The sequence below is a fragment of the Cervus elaphus genome, chromosome 19, assembly GCF_910594005.1.
Source record: "Cervus elaphus chromosome 19, mCerEla1.1, whole genome shotgun sequence".
Taxonomy (NCBI): domain Eukaryota; kingdom Metazoa; phylum Chordata; class Mammalia; order Artiodactyla; family Cervidae; genus Cervus; species Cervus elaphus.
Genome location: NC_057833.1, coordinates 87,107,288 through 87,124,855, shown reverse-complemented (window position 1 = coordinate 87,124,855; position 17,568 = coordinate 87,107,288). Strand labels below are relative to the sequence as shown.

Genomic DNA, 17,568 nt, shown 5'->3' with positions numbered 1-17,568 from the left:
AGCTACTATTATTTTTCCTTACTCAAGCTACATATGATTCTAAATAGGTCATTTATGTTTTTGATTATCTTTAGGTGCTAAAGAAAAAATGCCCTCAAGTTGAGTATATTTCGAGATTAGAGCTAAACATGAGACTTCAGAGAGCAAGCTGAGGCATTCTAGTAGAAAAGTTAGGTGTGCTGAGATAGTTGATTTTCTGGTGTATCTCATTTGTATTAGCTTATAATAGTGTTTTGGTGTAATTTGTCTGTTTTCCTCTTCTTGAACTTTTAGACTTTAAATGTAACAAAGACATTTCTTCTAGAATATAATATTTTTATAAAGCAGACCTTAAGTTTTTGTTCATTGGAATACTTAACAGTTTTTAAATAGTTCTTCCGTCTTAAGAAAAACCATTCCTTGATAATTAAGATAGTACCTGTATATTAATTTATATAGTCAATTTTTTATTTATCCAAAGCTTTTAATACCATTTGTTTATGGTGTTTAGTGAATTTTGTAGCAGTATTGTTTTGCCTTGAGAAGTAAGTGCTAGTGGTTGTCATGCTTAATTTAATATATGTGGTTTTCAGTTGTTAGTTCAGAGTTGTATTTTTATTATTTTGCCAGTGCACATGTGAGCTGATAGGCAGTTTCATTGTTAGCCTCAAATTTTCATTTCTTCATTAAGTATTAAGAAATGAGTAATTAAATGAATTCTTAATTAAAATTAAACATTAATACCCTGTATTTTTTCATTTTTTAACAGCATGTTTGGGAAAATAACAACCCTTTCCAAATTGTCTTGGTTAAGGGAAATAAACTTAACACAGAAGAAACTGTAAAAGTGAGTACTTGTTTAGATTTTAATTTGTCTTCTGCCCTGTTATTTAAATAATTCACTAATATGCTCAGTTAATGACACATTGGAGACTACATTTTATCCATTTTGGTCAGTTACAGGATATAGAATATGGCAATTTATTATAGAACAATTATAAATTTTTGTTCCAAAATATTCTTTGCATAGTTGGAAATATACTGGATAGATTGACATTTCCCCAGTGTATGTTATGGAAAAGAAATTGGTTTAGATCAAGAATTCAGCAAGTGAAAGTTAAGCCAAAACTGTAGGTCACATGTTTCTGTGCAGGCTTATTCTTCTTTCTCAGTTTTGGTCAGAGCTTCACTCAGCCTCTTTTAGGCGCCACCCCAACCCCGGCCTCCCCCCCCACACCCCTCCCCCCCTTTTTTTTTCCTTTTAAACTTGCTGAACAGACAGAAAATGTAATACCATTCCTGAAATAAAATAGATGACTACATTGTAGACCACAACTTGTTAACACATGGGGATTTATTGCACCACCCTTACAATTAAGTAAAGACTTAACAAGGCATTTTGCTTCAAAGTGTAAAGCATGCATTTTCCTCTATTTTGCTTGGCAGGAAATGAAGTGAATAGTTTTGTGATCCAAGAAAGAGATTCGGTTAGTTTGAGACGTTTGCTGGCATGAGGATGTATTCAGGAGTACCTTGCCAAAGATTACCAATGGCTTGTTTTTCTAAGTGGACATTAAAGATTCTTTGGGTAGCTGTCATTAAAATAAGGGTGTTTTCTCTTATATTATTAGCTAGATTTTAATTTTTAATGAATACGCTTAAGACCAACTAACCTTGTTTTCTATTGTAATGGTAGTTTAATTTTTCCCTTGAATTTAAATTTTCCTTCTTAAACTTTTCCAGTTGTAAAAGTATAACATGATTATTGCAGCAGTTAAAAAAAGTCCAAATATGATTTAAGAAAGAAGTTGCTGATCTCTCCTCCTCATCTCTTTACTATCACATGGGATTCAAGGTCATTGAGCCTTGAGTGACCTCCATGTTTTTACAAATATATGTAAACTTATGCTTGTGTTTATTTTATTGATCGGTTGATTTGTTAAAGAAAAGGGATGATGTTATATACATTAAGCTATAATTTGATTTCTTCATTTTATATCTTGGATGGTTCTCTGGATTATTAAATATTCAGTAGAGTTCCTTGGATATTACTTTCCTAAGGTTAGAAGTCATACATAGGCAAATATACCCTTATATATACCCAATATACCTATACATATGGAGTGTTTTTTTAAACATATATGTATCATATTGCTCAGTGATTTTGTATGAATCCATGTATAGTTTGCATTCTAAAAATGGGAATTACTACTTATTCTTCCCATTTGATTATTGTTATTGTTAGGTTATTGTTATTCATTAGCTATTTAATTCTTTTCTAGTTATTGTTTCTCTAAAGCCTTTCATCCTTACTCAGTTTCTTCCTAAAGAAGACGAAAGAAGCATTTACTATATTTCTTTATTTTTCTTGAGCATTATGCTTTATTTTTGTCTTTGACAGATTACTTGTGAGTAACACTTTATTTCTATAGGTTTTACCAACTTCCATCAGCTATTCCAAGCTGGATTGATTTTATTGTTTGTGGTCATATATTTTTAGGACTAGTGCACTTAATATAGTATTTCAAGTACCCTCTCCCTCCCCACTCCATCTACTTCTCTGGTTCTCCCTCCTCTACCCTTTTTCTCTTTTCAGAGAGAGATTACATAGTTGAATTGAAGTAAATTAATGCAATTATGACATCACTTTCTTGTAGGTACATCTCATTTTTTTTAAATTGTTGTTCAGATTAGGAGTTCCAGTATAATGTTGAAGAGAAATCTGGAGGGGAAAAAAAAAAGATTAGGGGTAGATGGGGAGCAGGGAACTTCTTTCTTTCCAGACTTTTCTTTTCTTGATGTACTGACTAGGACCTTCAGGGTGATACTAAATAAAAATGATGGGAGCAAACATCAGTCAGGATTCTTGCAAGAAAAATGATGATAGGGTGTTTGTGTGTGTGTATGTGTGTATATATATATGCATACACACAGACATTTTTAAGTTTTGACTGTGCTTGATCTTTGTTGCTGCAAGGGCTTTCTCTAGTTGCTTCAAGCAGAGGCTGTTCTCTAGTTATGGTTTGCAGGCTTCTTTTGTTGCAGTGCACAGATTCTAGGACCTGTGGGCTTCTGTAATAGTGGCACATGTGGAATCTTCCTGGGCCAGGGATGGACCCATGTCCCCTGCATTTGCAGGCAGATTCTTAACCACTGAACCACCAAGAAAGTCCACCACACCTAGATTTATTTAAGGAGTCAGCTCATTTAATCATGGAGTTAAGATCCACAATCTGTGAAGTTTGTTTGCAAACTGAAAACCAGAAGACCCGATAGTTTAGTTCCAGTCTGAGTCTGTTCGTATTTCGTCGCTCAGTCATGTCTGATTCTACAGCCCACCAGGCTCTTCTGTCCATGGGGTTTCCCAAGCCACAGTACTGGAGCATGTTGCCATTTCCTAATCTAGCGGATCTTCCAGGCCCAGGGACTGAAAGGGCATTTCTTGTATCCCCTCATTTGCAGGTTGGTTCTTTACCACTAGTGCCACCTGGAATGCCTGAGAAACAGGAGGCACCTATGGTGTAGTTCCTGTGGAAGTTCTATATGCTCAAGACCCAGGAAAAGCTGATGTTAGTCAGGCAAGAATTCTCTCTTACTCTCTCAGGAGGGCCAATCTTTTTGTTCTATTCATTCCTTCCACTGAGTGGATTAGAGCCACCTACTCTAAGGACAAAAGAACTGTAAAAAAAGATCTTCACGGCTCAGATAATCACGATGGTGTGATCACTCACCTAGAGCTAGACATCCTGGAACGTGAAGTCACGTGGGCCTTAGAAAGCATCACTACGAACAAAGCTAGTGGATGTGATGGAATTCCAGTTGAGCTATTTCAAATCCTGAAAGACGATGCTGTGAAAGTGCTGCACTCAGTATGCCAGCAAATTTGGAAAACTCAGCTGTGGTCACAGGACTGGAACAGGTCAGTTTTCATTCCAATACCAAATAAAGGCAATGCCAAAGAATGCTCAAACTACCACACAATTGCACTCATCTCACACGCTAGTAAAGTAATGCTCAAAATTCTCCAGGCCAGGCTTCAGCATCACATGAACCGTGAACTTCCAGATGTTCAAGCTGGTTTTAGAAAAGGCAGAGGAACCAGAGATCAAATTGAAATTGCCAACATCCGCTGGATCATCGAAAAAGCAAGAGAGTTCCAGAAAAACATCTATTTCTGCTTTATTGACTATGCCAAAGCCTTTGTGTGGATTGCAATAAACTGTGGAAAATTCTGAAAGAGATGGGCATACCAGACCACCTGACCTGGCTCTTGAGAAACCTGTATGCAGGTCAGGAAGCAACAGTTAGAACTGGACATGGAACAACAGAATGGTTCCAAATAGGAAAAGGAGTATATCAAGGCTATATATTGTCACCCTGCTTATTTAACTTATATGCAGAATACGTCATGAGAAACGCTGGGCTGAAAGAAGCACAAGCTGGAATCAAGATTGCCAGGAGAAATATCAGTAACCTCAGGTATGCAGATGATACCACCCTTATGGCAGAAAGCAGAGAGGAACTAAAAAGCCTCTTGATGAAAGTGAAAGAGGAGAGTGAAAAAGTTGGCTTAAAGCTCAACATTCAGAAAACTAAGATCATGGCATCTGGTCATGCCATGTGATCATGCCATCACTTCATGGGAAATAGATGGGGAGACAGTGGAAACAGTGTTAGACTTTACTTTTTTGGGCTCCAGAATCACTGCAGATGGTGATTGCAGCCATGAAATTAAAAGACGCTTACTCCTTGGAAGGAAAGTTATGACCAATCTAGATAGCATATTAAAAAGCAGAGACATTACTTTGCCAACAAAGATCTGTGTAGTCAAGGCTATGGTTTTTCCAGTGGTCATTTATGGATGTGAGAGTTGGACTGTGAAGAAAGCTGAGTGCCAAAGAATTGATGCTTTTGAACTGTGGTGTTGGAGAAGACTCTTGAGAGTCCCTTGGACTGCAAGGAGATCCAACCAGTCCATCCTGAAGGAGACCAGTCCTGGGTGTTCATTGGAAGGACTGATGCTGAAGCTGAAACTCCAATACTTTGGCTATCTGATGTGAAGAGTTGACTCATTGGAAAAAACCCTGATGCTGGGAGGGATGGGGGCAGGAGGAGAACGGGATGACAGAGGACGAGATGGCTGGATGGCATCACTGACTCGATGGACATGAGTTTGAGTAAACTCCGGGAGTTCGTGATGGACAGGGAGGCCTGGCATGCTGCGATTCATGGGGTCGCAAAGAGTCTGACACGACTGAGCGACTGAGCTGAACTGAACTCTAAGGAAGGTAATCTGCTTTAGTCAGTCTACCATTTAAATGTTAATCTTATGAAAAAGAAAACACTGTCACAGAAATAACCAGAATATCTGGACACCCCAAGATCCAGTCAATGGATAAATGAAATTAATAACATCACAGTACATGTTTCTGTTTTGTTCTTTTTACCAAAAACCATTTAGTCTTTCAGCTTTAAGTTTAATATTACCTGTAGGTTTTTCACACATGCCCTTTATTCAAGAAATTCTCTTCTTCTTTTACTTAGCTGAGAGTTTTTATCCTGAAAGGGATAGAATAAGTTTCACTTTGTTCAGTGCCTTTTCTGTATTTATTTAGATGATTTTGTAGCTTTTATATTTTAGTCTATTAATTGGATTTCCTTTTCTTTTTTTTAAAAATTAATTACTCTTTTTGATTGTGCTCAATCTTCCTTGCTGCATGGGCTTTTCTTTAATTGTAAGCAAGGGCTTCCAGTTGCAGTGTGCTGGCTTCTCATTGCCTTGACTTCTCTTGTTGCGGAGCACTGGCTCCAAGGCACGCAGGCTTCTGTAGTGGCAGCATGTGAGCTCAGTAGGTGTGGCTCTCCAGCTCTAAGAGTACAGGCTGAATGGTTGTGGCACAAGGGCTTTGTTGCTTCCTTGCAAGTGGGATCTTCCCAGATCACGGATCAAACCTGCGTTTCCTACATTGGCAGGCAGATTCTTTACCACTAAGCCACCAGGGAAGCCCCAATTTGATTGATTTTCAAAAGTTTTATGCACTACATGTTGAAGATGTAGTAGCCTTTTATATGTTGCTGATATTGACTTATTAATATTTTGGTATGCATTTTTATGTCTGTGCTCATGGGGAATATTGGTCTGTACTTTCCATGTAATATCTTCTCTGATTTTAAAGTTGGGTTAATGTTAACCTTATAAATTGGGTTGAGAAGCCTTTCCCTCCTCAGTTTTCTGAACAAGTTTAAGTAGGATTGGTATTGTTTCTTCCGTATTTGGTAGAATTTACTCCAAGCACCTGAACATAGAGTTTTTTTAGTGGGAATGTTTTTAATTAGAAATTTAGTTTCTTTATTGGATAGATAGATAGTCATAATTTCTGTTTCTTTTGTGTCAGCTTTGATTATTTTTGTCTTTTGAAGAATTTAAGTTGATAAATTTATTGGCATTAACTTCATTATAGCACCTTAAATTAGTTTTTTGTTGCTGTGTAACAAATTAACACAAACCTAGCAGCTTAAAACAACACATATTTGTTAGTTCATATTTGTTCAGAGGTCTGGGCATGGTGTGGCTGGATTTTCTGTTTATGATCTTACAGGGTTGAAATCCAGATGTTAATTGGGCTACATTACTTACTAAAGCTCTTGGGAAGAATCTGCTTCCAAGATGATTCAAGTTATTGGCCAAACTCAGTTCCTTGCAGTTATAGGAGTGAGGTTCTCATTTCTTTGATGGCTTTTGGCTGGGAATTGCTCTCAGAATCTTCCAGGTTCTTGTTCTTGGCTCTATTTTCAATACTTGAAACAGAGTATTTCTCAAGCGTTAAATCCTTTTCTGGCTTTGAATATCCTGCCAGAAGAATCTGGTCCCTTTAAGGGCTCACCAATGGGTCAGGCCCATGAAGGATAATCTCCCTCCCTTTTTGTTTTGTTTGGGCATGCTATGTGGCATGTGAAGCCTTAATTCCCCAACCAGGGATTGAACCTGCACTCCCTGCAGTGGAAGCACAGAACCTTAACTATAGGATTGCCAGAGAAGTCCCTCCCTTTCTTAAAGTCACCTGTTATCTTATAGTAAAACCTAATCATGGGAGTGAAATCCATTGTAATCACAGTCCCAGAGAACTTATGATTCTGTGGAGTCTATGATGAAATCCTAGGTGTTCAGTGAAGATTCATTACTCTGCCTGGCTGGCACTTGACTGTCTTTCATTGTGAAAGCGCTTAGAATTCTGTAGTGTAGAGCTTACTGGCCGATCTTTTACCAGCCTTGTGGTATTTCCCTTTTCATATGTCCATCTTGATATTCAGCAGAATCCTGAAATCAGTGATGCTCAAAATCTAGAAGGTGTTACTTGTGTAGACAGAGAGCTCAGATTGCCCTCTAATTATACCACCATTTGGAAGGGTTTCTTCTGAGTCTTAAAAAAGAGAGTGGGAATCTCCCCATTTTTGGCCTCTCTTCTTTGTTTTCTATTCTCATTTGCCGCAGTCTCCCTAGAAGTCCTGAGGCAGCAGTAGCAGAGCGCTAGTGGTAACAGAACAGCAGTGGTTGCTAAAAATGCAGAGTTGAACCTCCCTCTTTGATTAGAGGAGTTGTCCTCCTAAGGGAAATGGTGAATATCATGATCCCTGCTCGCCTGCACCTCCCCCAACCCCAACCCCCCACTCTGCTGCCTTCTCTGTTCAGAATTGTTGTAGGAAATGTGGGTGAATGAAGCCTCAGTTTTCTCGCTGGGTGACAATAAAAGGGGGGCCTTAGGCAGCCACAAAATATACTTGGATGATTTCAGACTGGGATGAGCTCAGAAAACTTCTAGGTTTAAAACTTCTAGGTTTATTCCTGAGCTGTACGTATATGGATCAGAGTCACAACTGCCTTTATACTTTGAGAACTGTGGCATAAACCATCACCAGTGTCTCAGACTAGTCACTGTATTATGGTGCACACACAGGACAGTTCCAGATAGCCCTACAAAGAATTTGAAAACTGAACTGGTATTGGAACCACAACTCAGAGAAGGTTTGTTGAAACTTGCAGCTTGAAACTAACTATTGTCTCCTAAAACAAATCATTAGCAGTCTCTATAGAATATAAATAAAACCCAGAGACTTATAATAATCAAAATGTATAGGATAGGACTTCCTGGGTGGTCCAATGGAGAAGAATCTGCCTGCCAATGCAGGGACATGGGTTCAGTCCCTGGTCTGGGAAAATTCCACAGGCAGCTAAGCCGGTGCACCACGACTCCTGAGCCCAGCCCCCTAGAGCCCGTGCTCCACAATGAGAGAGGCCCCCACAAGGAGAAGCTCCTGCGCCACAACTAGAAAAAGTCCCTGAGCAGCAACAAAGACCCAGTGCTGCCAAAATAAATAAATTTTTAAAATTTGCAGGGTACAATTCAGAACTGGCTTAAAAAGAACCAGGAAAATCTCAAGCCCTATGGACTATGAGAATCAACAGACAGCAGTGCTGAGATAACATGAATGTTGGAAATATTCACAAAGATGTTAAAGAAATTATTATAAAAATGCTCCAGCAACTAAGGGCAAAACAAACACAATGGAAAATAATTGGAAAAAATGAGAAAGTCTTAGCCACAATACACAGTTGTACTTCAGTATCTGCAGGGGTTTGCTTCCAGGACTCTTGGAGGAAGTTCAAATTACTATATAAAATGGCATAGTAGTTTTATAAAACCTATGCACAGCCTATACTTTAAACCATCCTTTAATTACTTATAATACCTAATACAATGTAAATGCTGTGTAAATTGTTACTGGAGTACAGCAAATTCAAATGTGCTTATTATAACTTTTTGGAATTTTTTTCCAAAATACTTTTTCTATTTGATTGGTTTTATCTGAGGATGTAGTACCTGTGGATATGGAGGGAGATTATATAAGGAGGAACTAAGTGAAAAACAATAATGAATTAAAAAACTCTGAATGGACTGAATAATGGAAGTAGTGTGAAAAGAAAGAATGAAGTTGAAGATTAATCAGTAAAATTTTCCGTTTTGAACAACAATTAAAGAGACAAATGGAGGAGAAAAAACTCTACAGAGCCTCAGATATCTGAGTAACAATACCAGAAGGTCTAACACTTGTGTAATCTGAGTCTCCAAAAGGAATGAGAAAGAGTATGGCTGAGAAAAACTAAGGTAATTATTACTGGGAACTTTCCAAAAGTTGGCAAAAGACATAAATATAACAGATTTAAGAAACCCAATGAACCCTAAGCATGATAAACTCAGACCATTCCAAACCCAGATACTTTCTATTTCAAAAATCATAATTTGATTCTTATTAGTCAAAAGTCTTAACACCTCATAAGCCTAATTATGTGGCTGGCATCACTCCTAACATGTTAAAATAGATATAACCTCAGGAAAGAAAAAACTATCTTAATCCTTTTATCTTCTTATTTCAGTAGCTGTAACACTAGATAAATATTTGTGCAATGAATTAATACATTTTAATGTAACTGCCTCTGACATCTGTAAATCCTTAGTTTTATATGTAATATAAGACAGGGCTCCTCACACTAAGCCAGAGCAACCATGCCTTTTTATTCAGTGGTTCTCCAGTGGCTAAGTGGTAAAGAATCCTCTGCAATGCAAGAGATGAGGGTTTGATCCTTGAGTCGGGATGATCCCTTGGAGAAGGAAGTGGCAACCCACTCTAGAATTCTTGCCTGGAAAATTCCGTGGACAGAGGAGCCTGGCAGGCTATAAGTCCATGGGGTCACAAAAAGTTGGCACGACTAAAGTGAATGAACATAACCCATACTTCTTGAAGGTTTCTCAGCTGCCTTAGTGGTAAAAAATCCACCTGGCAACGCAAGAGACACAGGAGATGTGGGTTCGACTCCTGGGTCAGAAAGATGCACTGGAGAAGGAAATGGCAACCCGTTCCAGTATTCTTGCCTAGAAAATTCCATGGACACAGGAATCTGGTAGGCAGTAGTCCATGGGGTCGCAAAGAGTCAGACACAACTGCACATGCATGCACACACACGTATTTCATGAAACAATGGGAATTTCAACCTGTTCAGACTACTGATCATTTTTTAGTTGTCTTATATAAAAAGGGAAAATACAGTGGGACGAAAAGGAAATTAGGTGTTGATGTTGGGAAAAAGTTTCACATCTTGCCCAACATAGTATTCTTAATTGGTGAGTTCAGGAATGTAGGCTATGTGTAGGCTTGGCACATCCTGGCTGCAGCACAGTAGAAAGTCATTTCCATGACAAAGCCTGCCTTCTCCTGATCTCCAGATATTCTGCGATTTGTGTCTGGAAGTTTACTGAGTTGGGCAATAAAATGTGTGATTGTAATTGAACAAGATGGTGCTTTAAAATTCTCAACTTTTCAGAGCCTGATGGTGATTCAGACAAAGCATCAGGAAATGGGGCGATTTTGTCAAAATTTCACATGATATAAATTTAGAGAATGATTTTTCTTACTGCTTTTTCTGAAAACAAAAGCCTTTTTAATATCTTCTACAGGAGATTCTAAGTTGAGAAAGCACAAAGCTTTTCATTTCATTTTAAATGAAGATACTTTTTTCTGCTCTTGTTTATTTTTAACCATGTATGAACTTCAGTTATGTTAGTGGATTACTAGGAGATTTCTCAGTCAGACTTAGTTCTAATGACTTGGTCTTAAATGATCACAGTTTGATTATTAGATAATGATTGGTATTTCAGCAGTTTTCTTCAGAATGTGCTGGGTCTCTTTTTGTTTATTGTTACCGCACCCAAGTTAGAGTCATTCTTTACAGCTATTCTTTTACACACAACAGCCTTGGCTGTTGCTGTTTACAGCTAGTGTAACTGAATGAACTTTTCTAGTTCATTCTACTTGAGTTCTTTTTTGAGTTTTATATTCAACTAACCCAGGCATTCCTCTCCTGTATTCTTTCCGAATTCCATGGACAGAGGAGCCCATGGGGCTATAGTCCACAGGGTTGCAAAGAACTGGACAAGACTGAGAGACTAACACTTTCACTTTTCCCGTATATCTGCATTTTGCCAATAGTTGGTTGATTGAGTGAAAACTAACATTTTTTGTTTTTGTTTTTAAAGTATTAACTAATATTTCAATTGAGTACTTTTTATACAGTGGGCTAATTTATATTTCTCAAAAATTTTCAAAAACCAAGAGATGCAAATGTTTTTAAGCTCAGCAATTTATATTTAGTATCTTGTCTTTATCACAAAAACATGGAAGAATATTTATTTTTAAACTTGTGATTTTTCTGAATAAACTATATATTCTGTATATAAAAGGTGATAGGTTCATAAGCCTTTAATGTCACTGAGAGTAAGAACTGAATATCATTTTTATTCTGAAATTCCTATCTTCCATTCTATCATACAAAAGATGCAAAATATGGTTTATTTATATTTTGTTTTATTTATAATTTCCCTAATCTCATTTCACAGATGGTTTGAGGTAAGCATGCCTCCCCACCACCCTACACACACACATACACTCACACACAGTCTCATATATATGCAAAGAATATATAAAATATGACTTCTTAAAAAATAATTGAGATGTTTAATAGTTTAAAAAGCCAGGAGCAAGATTTGCAGTAGGTATTTATATAGTAAGATCCTATGTAACTGCTTGGTGTGTACTATAGGATTTGCTCTCTGCTTGCAATATAGACAGCGTCCAAAGTAAAGCAAACATGCTCAGTTATAATACCCAGAATCTCTTAAGATAAAAACAGTCTAGTTAGTCGTGTGGTTGTATCTCATCCTTTTATTGGAAATGGAGAGATGTTTAGCAGTTTCTTATGAAGGAGACACAGTGAGTGATGCACACCAAAACCCCTGCCACCATCATTGTAGTAGGTAAAATAATGTTTCATATATATGTTCTTTATAATGTCTTTCATTGGATAGACTTAGAGTGTTGACAATGCAATTCAGAAAAAGTCATTCTGTATAATTCAGTCTGTACTATACTTGGCCATGTGAGTATTTAATTGAATAGTAATATTTGAACTTTGCAAAGTCAAAGACTTTCTGGAAGTTCCATGTGTGTATTTTTACTCAAAACTGGGTTTTGTATCAATTCTTATTTTGACCATGCTGTGCGACATGTTGAATCTTAGTTCCCCAACCAGGAATTGAACCCTTGCTCCCTGCAGTTGAGGTAAAGAATCCTAATCACTGGACCATCGGGAAAGTCCCAGGCTCTGTGCTTTAGTACTCGTTTTACTGTTGCCACTCACTTTTAAATCGGAGATAATCATGTCATGTTGTTTTATAAAACTATGTAAATGACTGAATAAAATTTTCTGGGACATGTTGCACATGTCCTACATCACTCTGAACCTGAGTCTTTCACAAATGAAAGATAGTGGTGTGTAGGATAATCTTAAATATGGATAGACTGTAAGTTGACTTTTACAGTGACTGATTCATAAATTATTTGTAAGTAGAGATGTTGGAGACATTTTATTGACCCTTTCCTTCCCAGCTATACAGAAGACTAAGACAAGGCCTTTAGTTAAATGATTGATTGGAAGTAAGCATATAGTGGCAGTTTTTATACTTATGGTCTTGGTTTCTTTAGATCCATTTACACCATTGAGACATTTTTTAGCTAGTCTGCTTAGTATGTGAAACACAGGTTTTAACTAACAGTTTGTGAATTACATGCTGATTAATTATCATTTAGTGATTCTGTGGAGGAATAGATTTTTCTAGAGTTTGTCTGCTTCTTTTGCCTGTATGTGTTTCTCCATTCTTCAAAACAAAGATGTTTTACTGGTGCAGTGTTCATGATTCTCTGTTTGTTTTTGTCTCCATCATTACAGGTTCATGTCAGGGCCGGCCTTTTTCATGGTACCGAACTCCTGTGTAAAACTGTCGTAAGCTCGGAGATATCAGGGAAAAGTGATCATATTTGGAATGAACCACTGGAATTTGATATCAACACTTGTGACCTGCCACGAATGACTCGATTATGTTTTGCTGTTTATGCAGTTTTGGATAAAGTGAAAACTAAGAAATCAACTAAAACGATGAATCCCTCTAAGTATCAGACCATCAGGAAATCTGGAAAAGTGGTAGTTATATACTAATTTCTGAAAAAATTTTATAATGGAATAATAATAACATAATGGAATAATTTTAAAATAATAGAATAATATAAATGAAATTATATCATATAACTTCGGTCCCTAAGAATTGGTTTTTAAAAAGACATTAAGTCTCCCTTATGTCGTTTTCATTTTTCTTTTGGCAAATTTAGTAAATATCATAAATATAAGTGTTCTATTATAAATGTCTGCTTTTTAGAACATATAGTCAAGAATGAGAAAAGTTAAAATATTACAGGTTAACTGAAAGTTCAGGTGTTAGATGAATTTAAGAATTGAAAATTTTATGCATCTTAGAAAGATCATAGATCACTCAACACCCCATGTAGAGTCTGGGGCAACTCAGTAATCAAACACATCAGTTTCTAGAAGTGAAATAAATGAATATTCACACTAAATAAGACAAATGAAGGCTATCAGTTAGCTTCATGTCATTTCTGGTCATATTTTATTGTCAAATGAGTTAGAAATGAACCTTTGTTTTTCAAGAGCTTCTTTGACTTTGAAATTGTGGATAAAGGATGGTGAACCTGTTCTCATATCTCATCTTCCATTTCACATTTTCAAGTCTTTTTTGTTTTCTTCTTACTTTATAGAAAGGGTGTTTTTTGAGGATGGGTATATGAATTTTATACGTTAAAAAATACGGTTGCTATATTTATGTACAAGAATTTGTATCCTTTTATTCTTAACATGAGAATGTAAGCATTTCCTCTGGTTATTATCATGTAGTTTTTAAAAAACGAATATTATTGTTTAAAAGTCAGATAAGAGTTATTTCCTTAGTATTTTTTTCCCTCCACTGATACATAATTTTAGTCAAAGTGTTCAAGCATTTATAGCCTTTTGTATACTGTACTGTACTGTATCTGCTTAGTCGTGTACAACTCTTGCGACCGCATAGACTGTAGCCTACCAGGCTCCTCTGTCCATGGGATTCTCCAGGCAAGAATACTGGAATGGGTTGCCATTTCCTGGAACTAGGTTAATTAGTCTAATTGTCTACATAAAAGTTCTGTTAGCTTGGTGTTTCCTTTTTAGAAATGTAAATAAATTCTACAATACCTAGAGACATTACCTTTTGCTGAATTAAGATTTCTGTAGATTGAAAGCTGTTAAAACATATTATCTGACATTATATCAGACATTTTCTTGAATTATTAAACATTCCTCATCACTTACAATGGCTGCACAATAAATGTTCTATTTTTTGGATACTCTATTGTGAGAGACATTAATTAGCTTTTAGAATTTTCTTAAACCATTATAAAGATGTTGAATATCTTTCCATGTACATCTTGTTTTTATATTGGGTCATTTGGGGGGAAATCATCTAGAACTCTAGAAACAATATTGAAGCAAAAGGTATGTGCCTCTTCATACCTTAAAGTTCATTCTTAGCATATTGATGCAATGGTGTCTTTTTCAACAGCATTATCCTGTAGCCTGGGTAAATACGATGGTTTTTGACTTTAAAGGACAGTTGAGATGTGGAGATGTAACATTACACAGCTGGTCTTCATTTCCTGGTAAGATTTACATTCTAATCCTTAGTGTTAAAGAGTAATTTTTGGCATGTGGGGACTAGTTAACATGTTTTTATGACTCATTCTTTTTTCAGTCTGGTAAAGGAACCATCTTTTCATATTTTTATTGTTTATTCTAAAACAGATTTTCCCCAAAGTTGTATTAATATATTTACAAGTGGTTTGTATCTGAATATATTTACTTTGATGATTATTTTCTCACATTAACTGTTTTATTTTTTATAGGTTTCTGAGAAATTCTCCTTAAGAACAGTGTCTTTTTATAAGAACCTCTGTTGTTGCTAGTTGTTCTAAACTTCTGCACCAGAAGAAACATTAACTAACATTGGAAGAATAGTAAAAATATTTATTCTTTAGTTAGCTTTAGCCTGAAACTTGAGCTAGGAGAGGAGCATCTTCCATACACCTATATTTCTTAAATAGTACTCCTGTGAGGTAGATGGCTTTCTTCCATTTTATGGATGAAAAAGGGAAACTCACTGAAAAGTCAGTCAGTCTTATGTTATTGGTTCAAACCTAGGATTTGTGCAAAAGATTACTTGACTCTTTCCATTGTTCTTATAGCTTTCTCAAATGTTGGAAATTTTTAGTCTTATTTTGTGTTAAAATACTAGCTCCCCCTCACCCCCCCCCCCCCCCCCCCGCCGTCTTCATCGTTGGTTAATCTATTTAGTAAAATTGTGAACCTCCTTGCTTTTAAAAATTATTTTGTGGGTGACAAACATTTTTAAATGTTCCATCTTAGTCGTTGCTACCTGAGAAACTGTTTTTGGATAATCAGTTATCCACAGACACATTTATAAACTGCTCACATCCTAGTACTTTATTTGTGTATGTTCTTTTATTCCTACCCTGTCCTGCATACACCTCCGTGAATTTTTACTAACCACGTTATTCCCTAAATATAGACGAGTAGTGTGCATTTACCCATTTCTTAGAGGAGCTGTAGTTTCAGAATAAAAATTGTTCATTTCAGTAGTATACTTTGTTGAAAATTTTAATTTAGACTCACACATGTTCTCCAAAATCAGTAAGTAACTTGACTGATGTTTTTAGAAAAATTGACAATTTTTGCAATTAACTTGGCATCCCATGGACCTGAATTTATCTCTAACAAAATGTTAGAGATATTTGTTCTGCTTGTTGTGTTTCTAGAATTCACATTTATCCTTGTAGGTACAAGCTGGAAACACAGGAACTATAAATACTCTAATTTCTAGAGTTCTTAGCTTATCATCAGAAGCTTTATAATCACATTAATTCTTTATATATATAGCAGGAAATACAGACAGCAACTTCTAGTTTTCTCCCTATTTTAAAGCAAAATAGCATATTTTGTGCAGTGTTCTGTTCTCCATATGTTTGAGTTTGATAATACTAAAATACTACACTGGACTTTAGATAGGTTGCAATTGATAGGACAAACTAACTCTACTATGTAGATTACACAGATAAAGGATATTATTAATTTGCTGAGAAGTCAGCTTTAGAAGTGTGGAAATTATGAGAATTCCTTCAATCTAGGTCAAAATGGAATCTGTGAGATTTGAGAGTATTAAACATAATAAGCAAAGGACTGTCTAAAGAGCTGAAACTTAAATATTTTGTAAAGATTTCCTAGCTTTGAGAGATAATTCTGAGTTTGCATACAACCTGGACATCAGGTCTGGAGAGAATGTAGTTTTATCTTTTATTTCCTTACTAAAGTAAAAAAGAATGTGCGAAAAATCTGTTATGAGAGAAATAGTTTGGAGAGGGGAGACTTTAGTTTGTACTGCTAACTCTGTTTCCTCAGAGTTTCATCTCTTCAACAGTTTACTTCTCTGTGAAGTAAGAAAGTTATACGACCTCCAGAGTTTAAGATAATGTTGAAATTCTGATTACCATGCATTATCTGTGAATGGGCGATACTTAGAGTGATAGAGAAGATGAAGGAGTGTCTTGAAGAAGTACCACTTGAATGGAATGTTTCAGAAACTACCAAAGAAGGTGTTTATATCAGCAGCTTTGAGATCACAGAGAAATATTACCAACATTAGGTTTGTCAAAAGGACTGTCATTGATGACACTCAAAATACCAGTTTGGGTACTATGATGACTATGCAAATCAGAATATATGTTCATATCAGAGCATAAGAAATTAATGTATAGTGATGAAATAATAAAAATTCCTGTGGACCACCTATTTTTGAGTGAGTGAGTGCCAACTTTTTTTATTTGTGGATTGAGAATACTTGAACAAATTTGAAAAAAGATGTGAGGTAGCTATTAATTTTTATTAATTTTTTTTCATTTTAAAGATGCTATGTAAACTCATATTCAAATTTTGTGCCAAGTATTAAGAAAATTAGAGGCTTAGTGATATTGTCTATCACACTTCCATAGGTGACACAGTTGTCATCCCCCGGGCACCCCCCCGCCTCCCGACACACACAGACACAAATATTTATTTATTAGACTGTGCTGGGTCTTAGTTGTGGCATGAAGGATCTTTAGTTGCAGCATGCAGGGTCTTGTTCCCTGACCAGGAATCATACTGGGGCCCTCTGCCCTGTGGAGCTGGGAGTCTTAGCCACTGGACCAACTGAGTGGTCCCAGTGACACACTTTAAGGTAATTTTCATGATAGAAATCCATTAAGGTTTTGTTTTAGTTTAGTTTTAAAAACATTTTCCTAAGAATCAAACTTATTTATATGTTTTAGATGAACTTGAAGAAATGTTGAATCCCATGGGAACTGTTCAAACAAATCCATATACAGAAAATGCAACAGCTTTGCACATAAAATTCCCAGAGAATAAAAAGCAACCTTATTACTATCCTCCCTTTGATAAGGTAAGCTCATTATTTAAAGGGGCCCTATGTATGAAATAATTTAGTTATTAGTTCTTGGCTCTGTATCTTTATCACTTAAGGTAGA

The 17,568-nt window shown here is 36.2% G+C and overlaps 1 protein-coding gene across 2 annotated transcripts in view; it reads left to right on the top strand.

Annotated features, from left to right (window-relative positions):
- Window positions 1-17,568, top strand: part of PIK3CB (phosphatidylinositol-4,5-bisphosphate 3-kinase catalytic subunit beta) — a 181,214-nt gene that overhangs the window by 101,810 nt on the left and 61,836 nt on the right. For both annotated transcript variants that reach the window (XM_043874129.1, XM_043874130.1), the window contains exons 8-11: window positions 749-826; window positions 12,818-13,069; window positions 14,535-14,631; window positions 17,353-17,483. In XM_043874129.1, coding sequence (XP_043730064.1) covers window positions 749-826; window positions 12,818-13,069; window positions 14,535-14,631; window positions 17,353-17,483 — 558 coding nt within the window. The remainder of the gene's footprint in view (window positions 1-748; window positions 827-12,817; window positions 13,070-14,534; window positions 14,632-17,352; window positions 17,484-17,568) is intronic.